The 14,742-nt window shown below is 38.6% G+C and overlaps 1 protein-coding gene across 1 annotated transcript; it reads right to left on the reverse strand.

Moving 5' to 3' along the window:
• Window positions 1–406: 406 nt before the first annotated feature.
• LOC136706086 (tandem C2 domains nuclear protein) lies at window positions 407–14,739 on the reverse strand. Its single transcript, XM_066680011.1, has 11 exons — window positions 14,670–14,739; window positions 12,388–12,567; window positions 11,848–12,015; window positions 10,942–11,015; window positions 9,667–9,742; window positions 8,043–8,143; window positions 7,151–7,267; window positions 4,115–4,306; window positions 1,991–2,105; window positions 1,026–1,225; window positions 407–563 (listed from the first exon to the last, which is right to left on the reverse strand). The coding sequence occupies exons 1-11, from the start codon at window positions 14,737–14,739 to the stop codon at window positions 453–455; spliced, it is 1,404 nt and encodes a 467-aa protein (XP_066536108.1). The 3' UTR covers window positions 407–452.
• Window positions 14,740–14,742: the final 3 nt, after the last annotated feature.

Here is a 14,742-nt window from a genome sequence, read left to right on the forward strand (position 1 = left end):
GAACAATTAAGCCTTCTCTGAAGGCCTAGAAATGCTCTGAGGTTTCCCTACAGAGTTCAAATAAACTCAGAAAAAGGCTTCTGGGCACAATATAATGTTTTTTGTTTTTTTTTTCACAGTGGTATCTTATGTACAGCCAAGAAATATTAAGTCACACTGCATTTTCATTACCCTCAGATAGTTATGTACTGACAATTCTATGTACGTATATAGTATACCTTGTTTCTGTGTTTACTTTATTAGTTATATACTGTATGTTGACACTTGAACCAACTTGAAGCTAGTTGGACATCTGTTATACAGTAAATAATGATTTTGATTTACTGCAACAGCCCTAACACTTCATAAGTATGCCTGTGTGCATCCTCTGTGTCCTCTGGGTACTTGCCTGTCTTTACACCTCTCTCTTTCTCTTTCTCTCTCTCTGTCCCTCTCCCTCTCCCTGTCTTTATTCAAGAGTGTCTGACCCTGTGCCATGTGGTCACAATTTTCTCTGGGTGAGTAAAGGAGTCTTTCCACTGTTCCACAGCTTCATGTGATGGACTGTTGAGCCCCAGGATTACCTAGTGATAAAGACACACAGAAATGCATTTATGGCCATAATTTGTGATGTAACAACATCCTTATATTACTTTTTGTGCACAATTGTAATTACAAGTGCTCGTTTAATGAACTCCTATTGTGAAAACAACATGGAACAGCTGCACATGAGCCTATGGCCACCAAGCTCAATGTATGTAAGGTAAGTTAGTAAAGATCCCCCAGAATTGGGCTGTGGTACACGAGAACCAGACTTAACTAATGCTCCTGTGGTTGAATTAAAAAAAATTCACAAAGAAATGTACCAACATCTAGTGTAAATACTTCCCAGAATATAGAGGTTGTGACTGTAGCAAAAAGGAACAATCTCCCGGTTAATACCCTTGATTTCAGAAGACATTTTATATGACCATGTGTCTATTAACTTTTGGCCATGTATCATTTTGTTCCATAATCAATTACACTGTGTGTACGTTCTCTCTCACCTTTCCAAGCAAGTGTTTTCTTCTTATGGATCCACGACTGTAGAGTTTAATGGATAGTTGTAGGTTGTTATCCTGGTTGGTGATTGGTAAGAGCACTGATTCCCCCCAATGAACCTGACCTGCAGCTGACTTCACCATCTTCGTCTTCCTCTTTAGTATGAAGCATCCATCACTAAACATTTCCACTTTTACAAAGAAACCTGCCAGGAGTTTCAAGACAGAGAGAATTCAGAATTCAGCTGTTTACACATTGCAACATAATACTTTGGTAAAGGTGCTAAAAAAAGGGGCTCTGGAGAAGTCCAGCCTTCTCTTCATGTTGATTACATCCAGTTGAACATTGGTTCAGAAGTTCTAGGAGAGGAAACAGTACACATATACAAAATATAACATGCCCCCTCATTCCCCCACCTCAGTACACATATACAAAATATAACATGCCCCCTCATTCCCCCACCTCATCTGTCATATCAATTTATTTGCAAGGAATAAAAATTCATTCATTCATTCATTATCTGTAACCCTTATCCAGTTCAGGGTCGCGGTGGGTCCAGAGACTACCTGGAATCATTGGGCGCAAGGTGGGAATACACCCTGGAGGGGGCGCCAGTCCTTCACAGGGCAACACACACACATTCACTCACACACTCACACCTACGGACACTTTTGAGTCGCCAATCCACCTACCAACGTGTGTTTTTTTAAGGAATAAAAATGTATTTTAATAATACAGAATATTTTACACAAATATTAATTTTCTTCAAAATACCCCTACACAGAGGTTTTGTCACCTATGGTTATATATAAACTCAGCTCATATATAGAACATCTCCTCTATTATTCTACCCAAATACCCATTAGTTTATCCAAATACCTTTACAGAGTTATGGATTTAGGATACTCCTACATTTAAATTGAATTTACCTCATGTAAATGTACTTATTACCAAACTGAGTGAGACTCACTCTGTGTGAGAAGTGAGGATGATGTTGGTAGGTTCTGAGCGCTGAGGATCTGGAGCTGGATGCGACTGCTGACTGGCTGGAAACATGTGGCCAATTGGAGCTCAGCATGACACATCTATAGAACAGAAAGCAGAAAGAATTGCAATTCATTTCAGATGAACATCACACACAAAACAAAACACTGACATTTAAAAAAAGGACAACATAATAAAATTAGCTTTTAAAACTATCTTTGTATTGAATATTGAACTGATAATATTTATATTGTGTATTTCTACAAACTTCTTGTTTACCTGTCTGCAGACTGCAGTTTCTGATGTAAGATTTTTGTACATAGTGCCTGACAAAATAGACATAATAAAGTAACCTAGAATCTACCGTAGAGGAAAAGCAGACGACCAGACAAAGGGAGAATAAAGCAGCATGATGAAAGCCACTTCCTTTTTATGGGCTGCAGGATTGCATTAGATTGTATTTGATTGTTTTCAATTGTATAAGACTGTCCTAAGCAGTTTTTTTTATGGCCACCATCAGTTTTTCAGTTTTGGCCCCTTGCTGTGAGCTGTAAGTGCACAAGCAAACCTGAATTCTAAAAGCTAGAGAAGCAAACCTGTTACAACCAGAAGCAAGTCCTTTGGCCTACATTCGCTATGACATTGTGAACAATTCACAGCCTATATCCACTCTTCCGTTAAACAATTTCTTTACCGTTCAACTGTGTGAATGTCACTCTTCATTTAATTTAATTTGTCAAAACAGACATTAAGAATATTTTGTTCAAAAATATTGAAAGACTCAGAGAAATTGGCACCTATAAAAACAAGGAAAGAAATGATTATGAAGTAGAATGAGGACAAATAAAGTGCAGTCTCTAACTTTATAAAGTTTACACACTCAAAAATATCAGAAACAGAAACTAGAAATCACTGCCAGGTAAAATAAGCTGATGTCTTACTTAACAACTGCTAACCAGCAATCGCAATAATATAGAGATGATAGGAACATTTTAACCCATAAAAGAGCTATAAAACATACTGAGAAATTTATAGCAAGTCATTCCTGTTTATAGCAAGGCAGTAATCTTCATAAATTACTTGTTGTTAAGCTATGAAACACCTGACACCTCTCACACCTCTAAACTAGATTAGGACAATAGGCAGCACAATATCTAGCACTTTGATACTCAAACCATTAAAACATTAATAGCTGAAAATGTTAAATTAATTTATTATAATAATTATGAATTAAACTGTTGTTCTTCTCGCTTATCGTATGTGCTAAGCATGAAGCAGACTAATCATATTGCTTAGAATGTGCATTTCATTCAACAGTGTTCACTTGTAGTTAATCCTTCCTCTTTCCCTTTCCACCCTCTCCACCCTCTTATTTCCCTCCACTAACTGCCTCCAGTATGATCAATGATCAGTTTGAGCCTAGCATTAAGTTAGAGCAGATTTTTTTTTACCCATTTACAGTAAACAGTGAACATGATGTACAGGGTGGGCCATTTATACGGATACACCTTAATAAAATGGGAATGGTTGGTATGGAAGCCTGTGCTAGCATTTCTCCTGCGGTGTCAGTGTGTGAAGAGTGGGAGAAGAGGGTTGCATTGACAATACAACACAATGGGCAGCACTTTGAACACATTTTATAAGTGGTCAGAAACTTGTAAATAACTCATGAAAGAATAAAAAAGCACACCATTGTTTTTCTTGTGAAATTCCCAAAAAGTTTGATGTGTCACATGACCCTCTTCCCATTGAAAAAACAAAAGTTGGATCCAAAATGGCCAACTTCAAAATGGCCGCCATGGTCACCACCCATCTTGAAAAGTTTTCCCCCTCCCATACACTAATGTGCCACAAACAGGAAGTTAATACCACCAACCATTTCCATTTTATTAAGGTGTATCCATATAAATGGCCAATGAATCATTGTCATTATAAAGGGTGCCTTCAAATTAGAATATTTTTTAAATTATAGTAACATACCAAAGTATAGAAAATGAGGCAAAAGTTTGTTATAAGCTAAAGATATTGTAAGCTTCAGAAAACACCAGGTCAAGGCAATGCACCTGCAATATAAGTGTGTATTTTCATGCAATAGTAAGTCATGACCTACGCGTGTTTTGGAAGGAGGTCTGATGTCCAACCAATGTTGGGTCTCCTGTGGTCCAAGCGTTCTGAGAGATAACACACACTCTCCTATTGTTCGTTTGCGAGGAGTTTGTGTCTGCAGTCGCAGCAGCAGAGCAGAACTACGCAACTGCTCTAGATTCAGAGAAAATACAAAAGTCTCCATGAACACCATGTCCTGAAAGAAAGGGAGATAGAAGAGTCAGGCAATTGTAGCTAAAAAATATTTTAAATGTAATCCTTGTTGGTGGAGTGGTGTAATTTAGTATTAAGAGTTTGTTTGCTGTTTTAAATTTGACTGACTTATAGAGCATAGTTCATTTATGTATTTATTTGCTTACTCACTAGACTGGTTCTTTGATGAGACGATTTGTGATTCATACTGTCATTCAAATCCATGCAAGCAAATATGTATTCATTGTGTTTCAGAGGCCATCATATTAATTTAGTCTTTTAAATAAAGAACATATGGAGTTTTCTAATGCATGACATCATCAGTGTACTTCCCCTACCTCCAGCTAGGTGTTTTGTTCACACCCACACTCTGGTTAACAATTAGGCTTGCAGCAGATAGATGGCACACTCAAACACCATCACCAAGAATAGGAAGTTAAACAGCAACTAATTATATTTAGAAGCCTGCACGTGTTGCACAAGACATTTTTAACGTGACCATCATCTTTTTCACACTTATTAGTTAAAGCCAATTGTGAGGCCAAAACTGAAACTGATTATGTAATGAGATAAGCACAAGTACGCTCACACATACAAGAGAAACGCCCAGAGCATGGACAAACACGTCTTTCTCTTTCCAACCCGAGAAGTCACGTGACAAGAGCATATCTGCTATATTTACATCCATTGTGTAAAAGCATGTTTTCCTAAGGGGAATTAGATATTAAATATCCCTACTCTCCTCAGGCTACGAACCACGACTTTTTGTTTGTCTGGTCCAGTGACGTCTTTTACTGTATTGATATTTATGCACATTTTCTAGCTCTACACACAAAAATACAACACAAAATCATTGCAGATACACAGTTATATCAGAATATTAAGACCACCTCTTTGTTTCTTCATTCACTGTCCACTGTTCCATCTCCGCTGACTACTTAAGAGCGTAGTTTTACAGTTACAGGCTCTAGTCCATCTTTTGTTGCCCCCTTTCACTCTGTTCTTCAATGGACAGGACCACCACAGAGCAGGTGTAATTTGAGTGGTGTGTAATTCTCAGGGCTGCAGTGGTGATGGTGTGTTAGTGTGTGTTGCAGTGGCAGAAATGAGTGTCCACTCTGTTAGACCCATTCACCTCATTGGTTGTAGATGTAAAGTCAGAGACAATAGAGACACTCATCTATGGATGCACAGTTTGTGTCAGTCGCCCTCTAGTCCTTCATCAGCGGACACAGGATGATGAAGTCTTTGGTTAGTGGACTATTCTCAGTCCAGCAGTAACACTGAGGTGTTTAAAAACTCACTAACACGATACCACAACGTCACACAAACACAGTACCACAATGTCAGTGACACTGCAGCGAAGAGCAAATCATACCTGCTCTGTGGGGGGTCCTGACCACTTAAGAACAAGATGAAAGGGGCCAAAAATTGTATGCTGTTCAACAGAAAAAGTACAAAGTGCTCCTGTATGGTGAGTGGAGCTGAGAGAATGGACAATGAGTGTAGACAAGCAGGTGGTCATAATATACTGATATGACTGAGTATACTAAATAACGACAAGCTAAAGCATCGAGAGAACTATTTTAACACACTGACAGTGTCTTAGGCTAAATGCAGAGTGCAAGGGTATTAATCAAGCACATACTGGCTTTACAAATGATTGATTTTATAATTTCTTCCACTCAGACCTTAGAACCATAACATGTCTATATAATCAAAGAGAAGAACAATACCTTAATAACATTTTAATTACTTACAATCACCATGCACAATACCAGTGAGCTGGAGTAGTGTTTGCAATCCAAACCTTATCATTCAATATCAGTACCTGACCACCACACTCCTCACAGACAGTCACCCGGAGGAAAACCACGCAGACACAGGGAGAACACACCAACTCCTCACAGACAGTCACCCGGAGGAAACCCACGCAGACACAGAGAGAACACACCACACTCCTCACAGACAGTCACCCGGAGGAAACCCACACAGACACAGGGAGAACACACCACACTCCTCACAGACAGTCACCCGGAGGAAACCCACGCAGACACAGGGAGAACACATCAACTCCTCACAGACATTCACCCGGTGGAAACTCACGCAGACACGGAGAGAACACACAGTCTCTCACACACACACACACAGAACAGACAGTCACAGGGAGAGGAAACCCATTTACACAGGGAGAGGAAACCCATGCAGACACAGAGAGAACACACCAAACTCCTCACAGACAGTCACCCGGAGGAAACCCACACAGATACAGGGAGAACAGACAGTCACCCGGAGCGGGAACTACCGGAGTGACACTACCTGCTGCACCACCGTGCCGCCATGATTATACAGCTAATTTGATATGTTAGCTCTAGGGTTGGTTTCTGAACAGTGATTAAGCTTAGTCCTGTTCTAAACTGAATTTATAATGATTTCCACAGAATAAAAATACAGCCCATCATCAGGGTTAGTCCCTTTCTTGGAAACTAGCCCTTAATGTCTTGCGTCTGCCTTGAATAGTTCATCCAACTAATATGCTAATATGGCTAATAATTAATGAAAAGAAGTGGTGGTTTAGAATAATCTAACTCCCACTCTCCACCTCATACTACATTTTAAAACAAAGTTTCCTGTAATATAATATTACTTGCAAATTGAAAAGAATGCCTGCACTGCCGAAGCAAATCATCATTGTCCAGAGAATAACAAAATGTGAAAGCAGAGTGAAGTAAAATGTCACAAATTGACTGACTGAGAAACAGAATTTTTCATATGATGAAAGGAGGTGTGTATTTGTGTGGTGTGTGCTTTGTGTGTGTGTACAGAGTAACAGCAGGACTAAACTCACTGGTGTTGCGTCCTTTACAGAGGTTTTAAACTGCACAGGCTTTGCCATGGTGATGACTCCTTTAACCCCCACCCTCTGCTGATCTGCTCCCTCTGAACACACACCCAGGTCTTTACACTGAAGAGAGAAAATGAAACAAAGTTTGGAAGAAGAGATGCATTCACCACAAGCTAATGTTTATGTAAAAATAGCAATTCATCTGAATTCAGAGGCTACTCTCCTTGCTGCAACAACAGCTTCTATTGTTTTGGGAAGACTTCACACTATATTTTGGAACATTTCTTTGAGATTTTATTGAATGAATTTGAATTTAGCCACTAGAGTATTACTGAAGTGAAATTCAGATCTTGGATTTGTTAGGGAACTTGACCACTACAGATCACACCGTTCCACTGCTCCTCGCTGTGGTCTTGGGCTCATGTGCAATGGCTTCAAATTCTATTGGTCAATGCTTTTCTTTAGAGATTATTCCACATGGTGTGATAGAAACGGCTGAGCTCTTTAGGTGGCACAAATCCTTCATTAGGAAAGGTCTCTACAAACCTTTGTACATCTAGTGCATATCCCTACAACAAACTTGAACAAAAGTACAAGAGTAGCAGCTCCAAACCTTCTTAAATAATCAGAAATTTCTGAATAATGTAACATTTTCAAATACCATTATATTAAGTTAATTTTACCATTTCTAAATAACAGGTAGATTTTAATCCATTAGGAATAAAGAACAGGATCAACTACTGACAGTGAAAATCTAGAGAGAAAATGAGAGAGAGAAATGCCTAAAGAGGAGAGAGATTTCTTTCTCTGTGTTTGAACAGAGGCTCCATTAAGAATGAACACAAAGGTCTTGCTATGTTCAGAAAGGCTCTGCTTCAGTGCACTGTAATTTTACCTGCACCAGGGTGATCCACACCTGCTCCACAGCCTCCTGATAGCTTAGCTGCACACATACTTTGCCAAGTTCTCGCTCATCGCCAGACAGAGTTATGGACTCTATTCACACACACACACACACACACACACACACACAGAAACGTCATTTACAGTGTTACATTTACAAACAAAATTCCTGGAAAATATGGGGGATTTTGTAAAATGCAATAAAAAAAGAATCTGTGATGTTTGAATTGAGTTGGTCTGTTATTTAACTGAAAAACACACAAACAAAATACTTTTAATGTAATGTTTAATGTTGTTTAATATAAATACAATAATATACAATTTATTATAATTGTAATTAAAAATTAAATCATTCTCCCACTATTACCAATACTGTTGTGTGGCACTAAAATTTTATTGAATAAAATTAAGATAAATATTTAGTTTGAAAATAGGAAAAAATGTCCTTCATCAGTGTATTCATTATGAGTTCCATCAAGGAAAGAACAAAAGCATCTTCATCAATTTGGTCTGTTGTTGGGGATAATATTTAATACATATTTAAGTGTGAGTTTTAGTTAGACAACTTATAGATGGTGTTTTTGATATGTGTTCATGAACCTAGCATATTAATACATCATTTTTATAGTCATATATACATTTTAAATTCATATATAATTTATAATACCATGCAACAGTTGTTTGAATGTTTGTATTTTTTATTTTATTTTATTTTTGTTTATTATATTTATTATATTATATTTATTTATTTATTTTTTAAATGTTTGAATTCTTATTCGCAATCATATGTTACACAAAAATGCTTATTTGTACAACTAAAAAAATGAACGGTGAGGTAACACAGAGGCAAACATGTTTCTGTCTCAAGTGTGTTGCAGGAACCAATTTCTACAATTGTTTATATTTATAAAATACAATTGAGTTGTTCAGGGAAAATACGGAAAATCCTGAAAAAACTCTTGCAATTTTGTTGGTTAAATACATTTTACAGAAAATGAACAAATAATTTTATTATTGCATTTATTGCATTTTGCAATTTGCCCCAGCTTTTCTGGAAAATGGGTTTACATTTGCAAAGTGCCTCTCCGAACCATTCCTTCAACACTGTTTTCAATGAAGATATTTGCCTCCTTTATCTTTTATTTATTTATCTTTTATTTATCCTCTATCATTTATTTCAGGTCTGGTGCAAAAAGCATTGGAACACTTCTGTGAGGATTTGATGCCATTCAGCCAAAAGATCATCAGTGATGTCTGGTACTGACGGTGAATGATTAGATCTGAATCACAAACATCACCTTATCTCTTGTCATAAACAGCAAACTAAACTGAGAAATTATATTTTAGATTCAAGGCTGTACTTCAAAGGCCAATGCCGCCATATTTTAAAAAGTGGTACATTATGCAGCTGATTATGTGTGATACACAGAAAGACTTATATTTTGGAAGAATGTTTTGAAATAAAAACGACAAAATACCGTTTTTTTACTGGAGAAAGCAATAAAAAGTGTAAATAAATCCAAAAATTCAAACAAGGGTTTAAGACCATTCAGAAGAGTTTTCTTTGGGACATTTGTTGGTTCGTTATGAATGGAGTGTGTTTGTGAATGTGTTACCGAGGCTACGGCTGCTCCCGAAGGAATCTCGCACAGATGACGTACTGCTCTGGACACTGGACACCGAGTCGTAACGCTGTGGACAAAGAGAGAAGTTCGTTCACCTACAATTTTAATCTGAAACAGGTCGCTATGCTTTAAATTGTGTGAAGGTTTTACACAAATGTAACTAAGAAGGTCCTTTAATTCATTTTAGTAAAATGTGCAAACCTTGTTTTTATTCATACTGTGTCCATAAAGTGTTTTAACTGCTTTTTCCGTTATAATTGGAGAATCCATTTTCTAAATCACTGAACACAGTCCCTTTCAGCAAAAAACTGAAATTCCAGCAGTATCTAACTGCGTAGTTCTAGATTAAGATAATAGTTTGTTATGGAGAATGGGCAAGACATGAAACAAAAGACTATCAAATATCCACTCAAACAGACTCAAAATTGTTTATATAACTCATGCAAAATAGGGACCTCGCCCAATTGCAGCTTTGTCACCTGGCTTTGTGTTAAACACTCTATGTGTGATTTATTCCCCAATCATGAGGCTCTCAGCACAACTTGGCTTCGTCCATGGCACTACACTTTCTATCCCAGAAAAAGTAAATACCTTCTATTTGTAGAAACACATTTCTTTTAACCGCAAAACAAAGCAGGGACGAATAAGACAAGAAAAGGCAAAGGGCTCAACATGTCACGTTTCTGTAAGATGTTTGCCAACTTGGTTTGAAGTTTGAAGTGTTGAAAGCTACTTAAATGTCTAATAAACTCTCATTATTTAAGAAGTCACATTTCCTGAGAAGAAGGAATGTAAGTGGTTATACATATTTTTGGAACGTGACTGCGAGCTTTACACAGCAATGTAAACAAGGGAAAGAGTTTAGTTTTAGGTGATCATTAAAACTCAATCGATTCTAATTACAATGTGCTTTAAGGAAGTAGAAGATTACAGGTGTGCGTGTATGAATATGTTTGCCTACATTTTCAGGACAAAATATCCTGGAGTAAAAACCAGAAGAAAAGCCTACAGGGATTAACCCACAGGAGCAACAAAAAAATCCAGATGGTGTATAACGTGTTTATGAAACTGAAAGTTAAAGCCATTTTGGTTTTGGTTCTTGATCTTAACTGCAGCCTACCAGATATTTCTTAGCTTACCTTCATATGTCTTTTGGCTTAGGCTTGGGACTATTATAATATGTATGTTCCAATTTATAACACAAGATATAGTATTATTGCATTTATCTACAAATATAAATATTATGTACTAATATTATGTACTCACCTGAATAAGGCAGCGAGGGCTGGACAGGTCTAACATAGAGGTGCTGAGTCTCTGTTTACCACCCTGATCCCAAGCTGCTGAAGAAAGCTACAATTGAACCCTGTATCTCTATGTTACAATCAATTCTTAGTTAAATCTTGACCATTTTTAACAACAATTTAACAACAACATCATCAGAACCTAAGCTGATACTTCATAAATTTTACATCTATAAATAATTCAGAAACATCCTACAACATAAAAGAAACCTTCATGTACGTATAATTCTGAAGCATTGCTCCATTTAAAGACTGTTGATGTATAATGTTGTTAAAAATAGTCAAAACAATGTAACAATAAGGAACTCTTCCACATTGAAAAGTAGGGCACTGTCATGTGACATCTAAGACGGACAATAGAGGACTTATGTTGAGGAATGGCCTGCAGACCAAAAGATGGCATGAAAAAAGAAGAACAAATATTTGAATTGAGCAAGGCGTGCAGGAAAGATGTTATAAGGAAACTATATATGATTAGCATAGTCACACCATCTCTGCAGTGACATTCTGTGTTTAATTGGTGGGAAAAAAATGATTTCTCAATGATCATAAAGGTGAGAAAATATAAAAGGCACCATATGGGACTGAAGAATGAGTCAGCGTTAGTCAGTGTTAGATAATCGCTGGTGTCTATACTTCCATAATGTGACAGCATCATAAAATGCTCATTCCTCACATATGAACTTGAAGTATAGGGTTAAAGTACAGGCTACATACACCAAAGATTTGTACACTCCGCTCATAATTAGTGAATTCATCATCCACTGTGGACACAGATGTGCATTTGGAATGCCATTCAAGACCCAGAAATAATGGGTCAACAAGCTTAAAGATTTTAAACAAACTTTTATATCACTGTAAGTCCTACCTGGTGAAGGGCCGCTGAGACGGCCCCTCAGCACCTGCCTTCTCACGGACCCTGGAGACACGAAGTTGATCATATTTCCCGGGGAAATGGGGACATTTGGGTTATATACGATTTGACCAGAAGCAGCAAGCTCTGCCTTTCTCTCTGCATATGTGGTCCATGCAGTACCTAATACAGAACACATTGATGTATATATTCTCCTGTAGATACCAGTTTAAACAGACTTTGTGTAGTTATCAACTCTTTTTTACATGTCTGAACCGTTCAGAACCTTAGAGCCAGTGGCTGTGTCTCAAGACCTAGTGAGTTTCCTTACTCCCTAGCCCCTATATAGATAGTTGTGTAGGTAACAAGTCATTCCTTGCTTATTATTCAATCAGTAATATGCAAGCTAAAATGTTAGCTAGTTAGTCTGCTGGCCGAAAGAATATATTTAGCAACCTACAAAAAGTAATAAAAAAACCCAACACAACCAATTCCCTTCATTTCAGAAGAAGCAAAATGGAACAAATCTACAAACATCTCTTTTTAGCCACTCACTCTGGTAACCGGGGTATGGAGCACCTCTGGGCTGTATGTAGGATGGCCTAAAAGAGGGGAGGATGAAGGGGACTTCTTTTCCATCAGGAGGCAGTTTGGAGAGAAGATAATCCTCAGATACGCCGACATTTTTCTTCCATTCATTTTCCTGCGCTGCTCCAGGGACTGCAGCTTTAATGACTAACATAGAGCGCAATAAAATTATTTAAAGGGATAGGTTTGTCAAAATGCCCCATAATTATTTATTCATTCATTGTCTGTAAGTGCTTATCCAGTTCAGGTTGTGGTGGGTCCAGAGCCTACCCAGAATCACTGGACGCAAGGTGGGAACACACCCTGAAGGGAGCACTAGTCCTTCACAGGGTGACACACACACACACACACACAAATTCACTCACAAACTCACACCTATGGACATATTTGAGTCGCCAATCCACCTACCAACGTGTGTTTTTGGATCATGGGAAGAAAACCGGAGCACCCGGAGGAAACCCACACAGACACAGGGAGAACACACCACACTCCTCACAGACAGTCACCCGGAGGAAACCCAAGTAGGCACAGGGAGAGCACACCACACTCCTCACAGATAGTCACCCGGAGGAAACCCACGCAGACACAGGGAGAACACACCACACTCCTCACAGACAGTCACCCGGAGGAAACCCACGCAGACACAGAGAGAACACACCACACTCCTAACAGACAGTCACCCGGAGGAAACCCACGCAGACACAGAGAGAACACACCACACTCCTCACAGACAGTCACCCGGAGGAAACCCACGCAGACACAGAGAGAACACACCACACTCCTCACAGACAGTCACCCGGAGGAAACCCACACAGACACAGAGAGAACACACCACACTCCTCACAGACAGTCACCCGGAGGAAATCCACGCAGACACAGGGAGAGCACACCACACTCCTCACAGATAGTCACCCGGAGGAAACCCACGCAGACACAGGGAGAACACACCACACTCCTCACAGACAATTACCCGGAGGAAACCCACGCAGACACAGAGAGAACACACCACACTCCTCACAGACAGTCACCCGGAGGAAACCCACGCAGACACAGAGAGAACACACCACACTCCTCACAGACAGTCACCCGGAGGAAACCCACGCAGACACAGAGAGAACACACCACACTCCTCACAGACAGTCACCCGGAGGAAACCCACGCAGACACAGAGAGAACACACCACACTCCTCACAGACAGTCACCCGGAGGAAACCCACACAGACACAGAGAGAACACACCACACTCCTCACAGACATTCACCCAGAGGAAACTCACGCAGACACGGAGAGAACACACAGTCTCTCACACACACACACACAGAACAGACAGTCACCCGGAGCGAGACTCGAACCCACAACCCCAAGACCCTGGAGCTGTGTGACATCTACACTACCTGTTGCACCACTGGAAGCTCCTCACAGAAATTTATAACATTAAATACTTTTTAAAAAGCCTTTTTTATATCTCTATGCCTGAATGATGCAGAGGTTGGGTAAAATTCCCATTTAATGGTAGCAAAGTACTTAACAGATGTGGGTATAGGAGCATAAAACCAAGTAAAAATGTACTTATTGCTATTACATTTTGATAAAAAAAAGTCTCATTGGTCAAATAGCAAAACAGCATTAAATAAAGTATTTAAAAAAATAATTCTATTAAGAAATGCAGTTAATCTTCTCAGACCACTCAGCTCCTGCTCTTTTTGTGGCTCCTTGTGTTTAATATGCAGTGCTAAAGCTACAAACTTATTTGCGTGAAAGCAGTCCAGAATCATAGAGAAATAAAAGGGAAATACCAGATTTTCCACTCATTTAAAATCTTTTCAGAGGAGATATAAAAGGTTTCATTCACCAACCCTGTGAAATATTCTGAAATTTCTCTAGAACATTTTTTTCACACTAGTGGCTTTGTTTTCATCCTTTTTTCTGCAATAAAATTTGAAAAATTGCCCTGTGTTTATTTAAAGCTGAAGGAGTATGATTTCTAGTAACAATTTCCTACAGTCAGTGAACTGACACTGACTAAAACCACAAAGGAAAAAATGTATGTTTATGGTGGAGATGTTCTTCTATAAAATTTATATAAAGGACTCAAAATCTCAAAAAAAACCCTCAAAAATACACTTCAATATTCCAGAACAATAGGTTCACACACATGGTAAAAGTGGAAATGGCACTTTTAATTACCATTTAAAAAGTTGCTTTTACATTTATTTCAATTATTTAACAAAATAATGTGCTGAATCTTACTCTGGGGTTCCGGCTCTTTCTCCTTGGTCACGAAAAACTTACAGCAATTTTTAATACATTCCGTCGCCATGTT

This window comes from Hoplias malabaricus, chromosome 8 (genome assembly GCF_029633855.1).
Source record: "Hoplias malabaricus isolate fHopMal1 chromosome 8, fHopMal1.hap1, whole genome shotgun sequence".
NCBI lineage: Eukaryota > Metazoa > Chordata > Actinopteri > Characiformes > Erythrinidae > Hoplias > Hoplias malabaricus.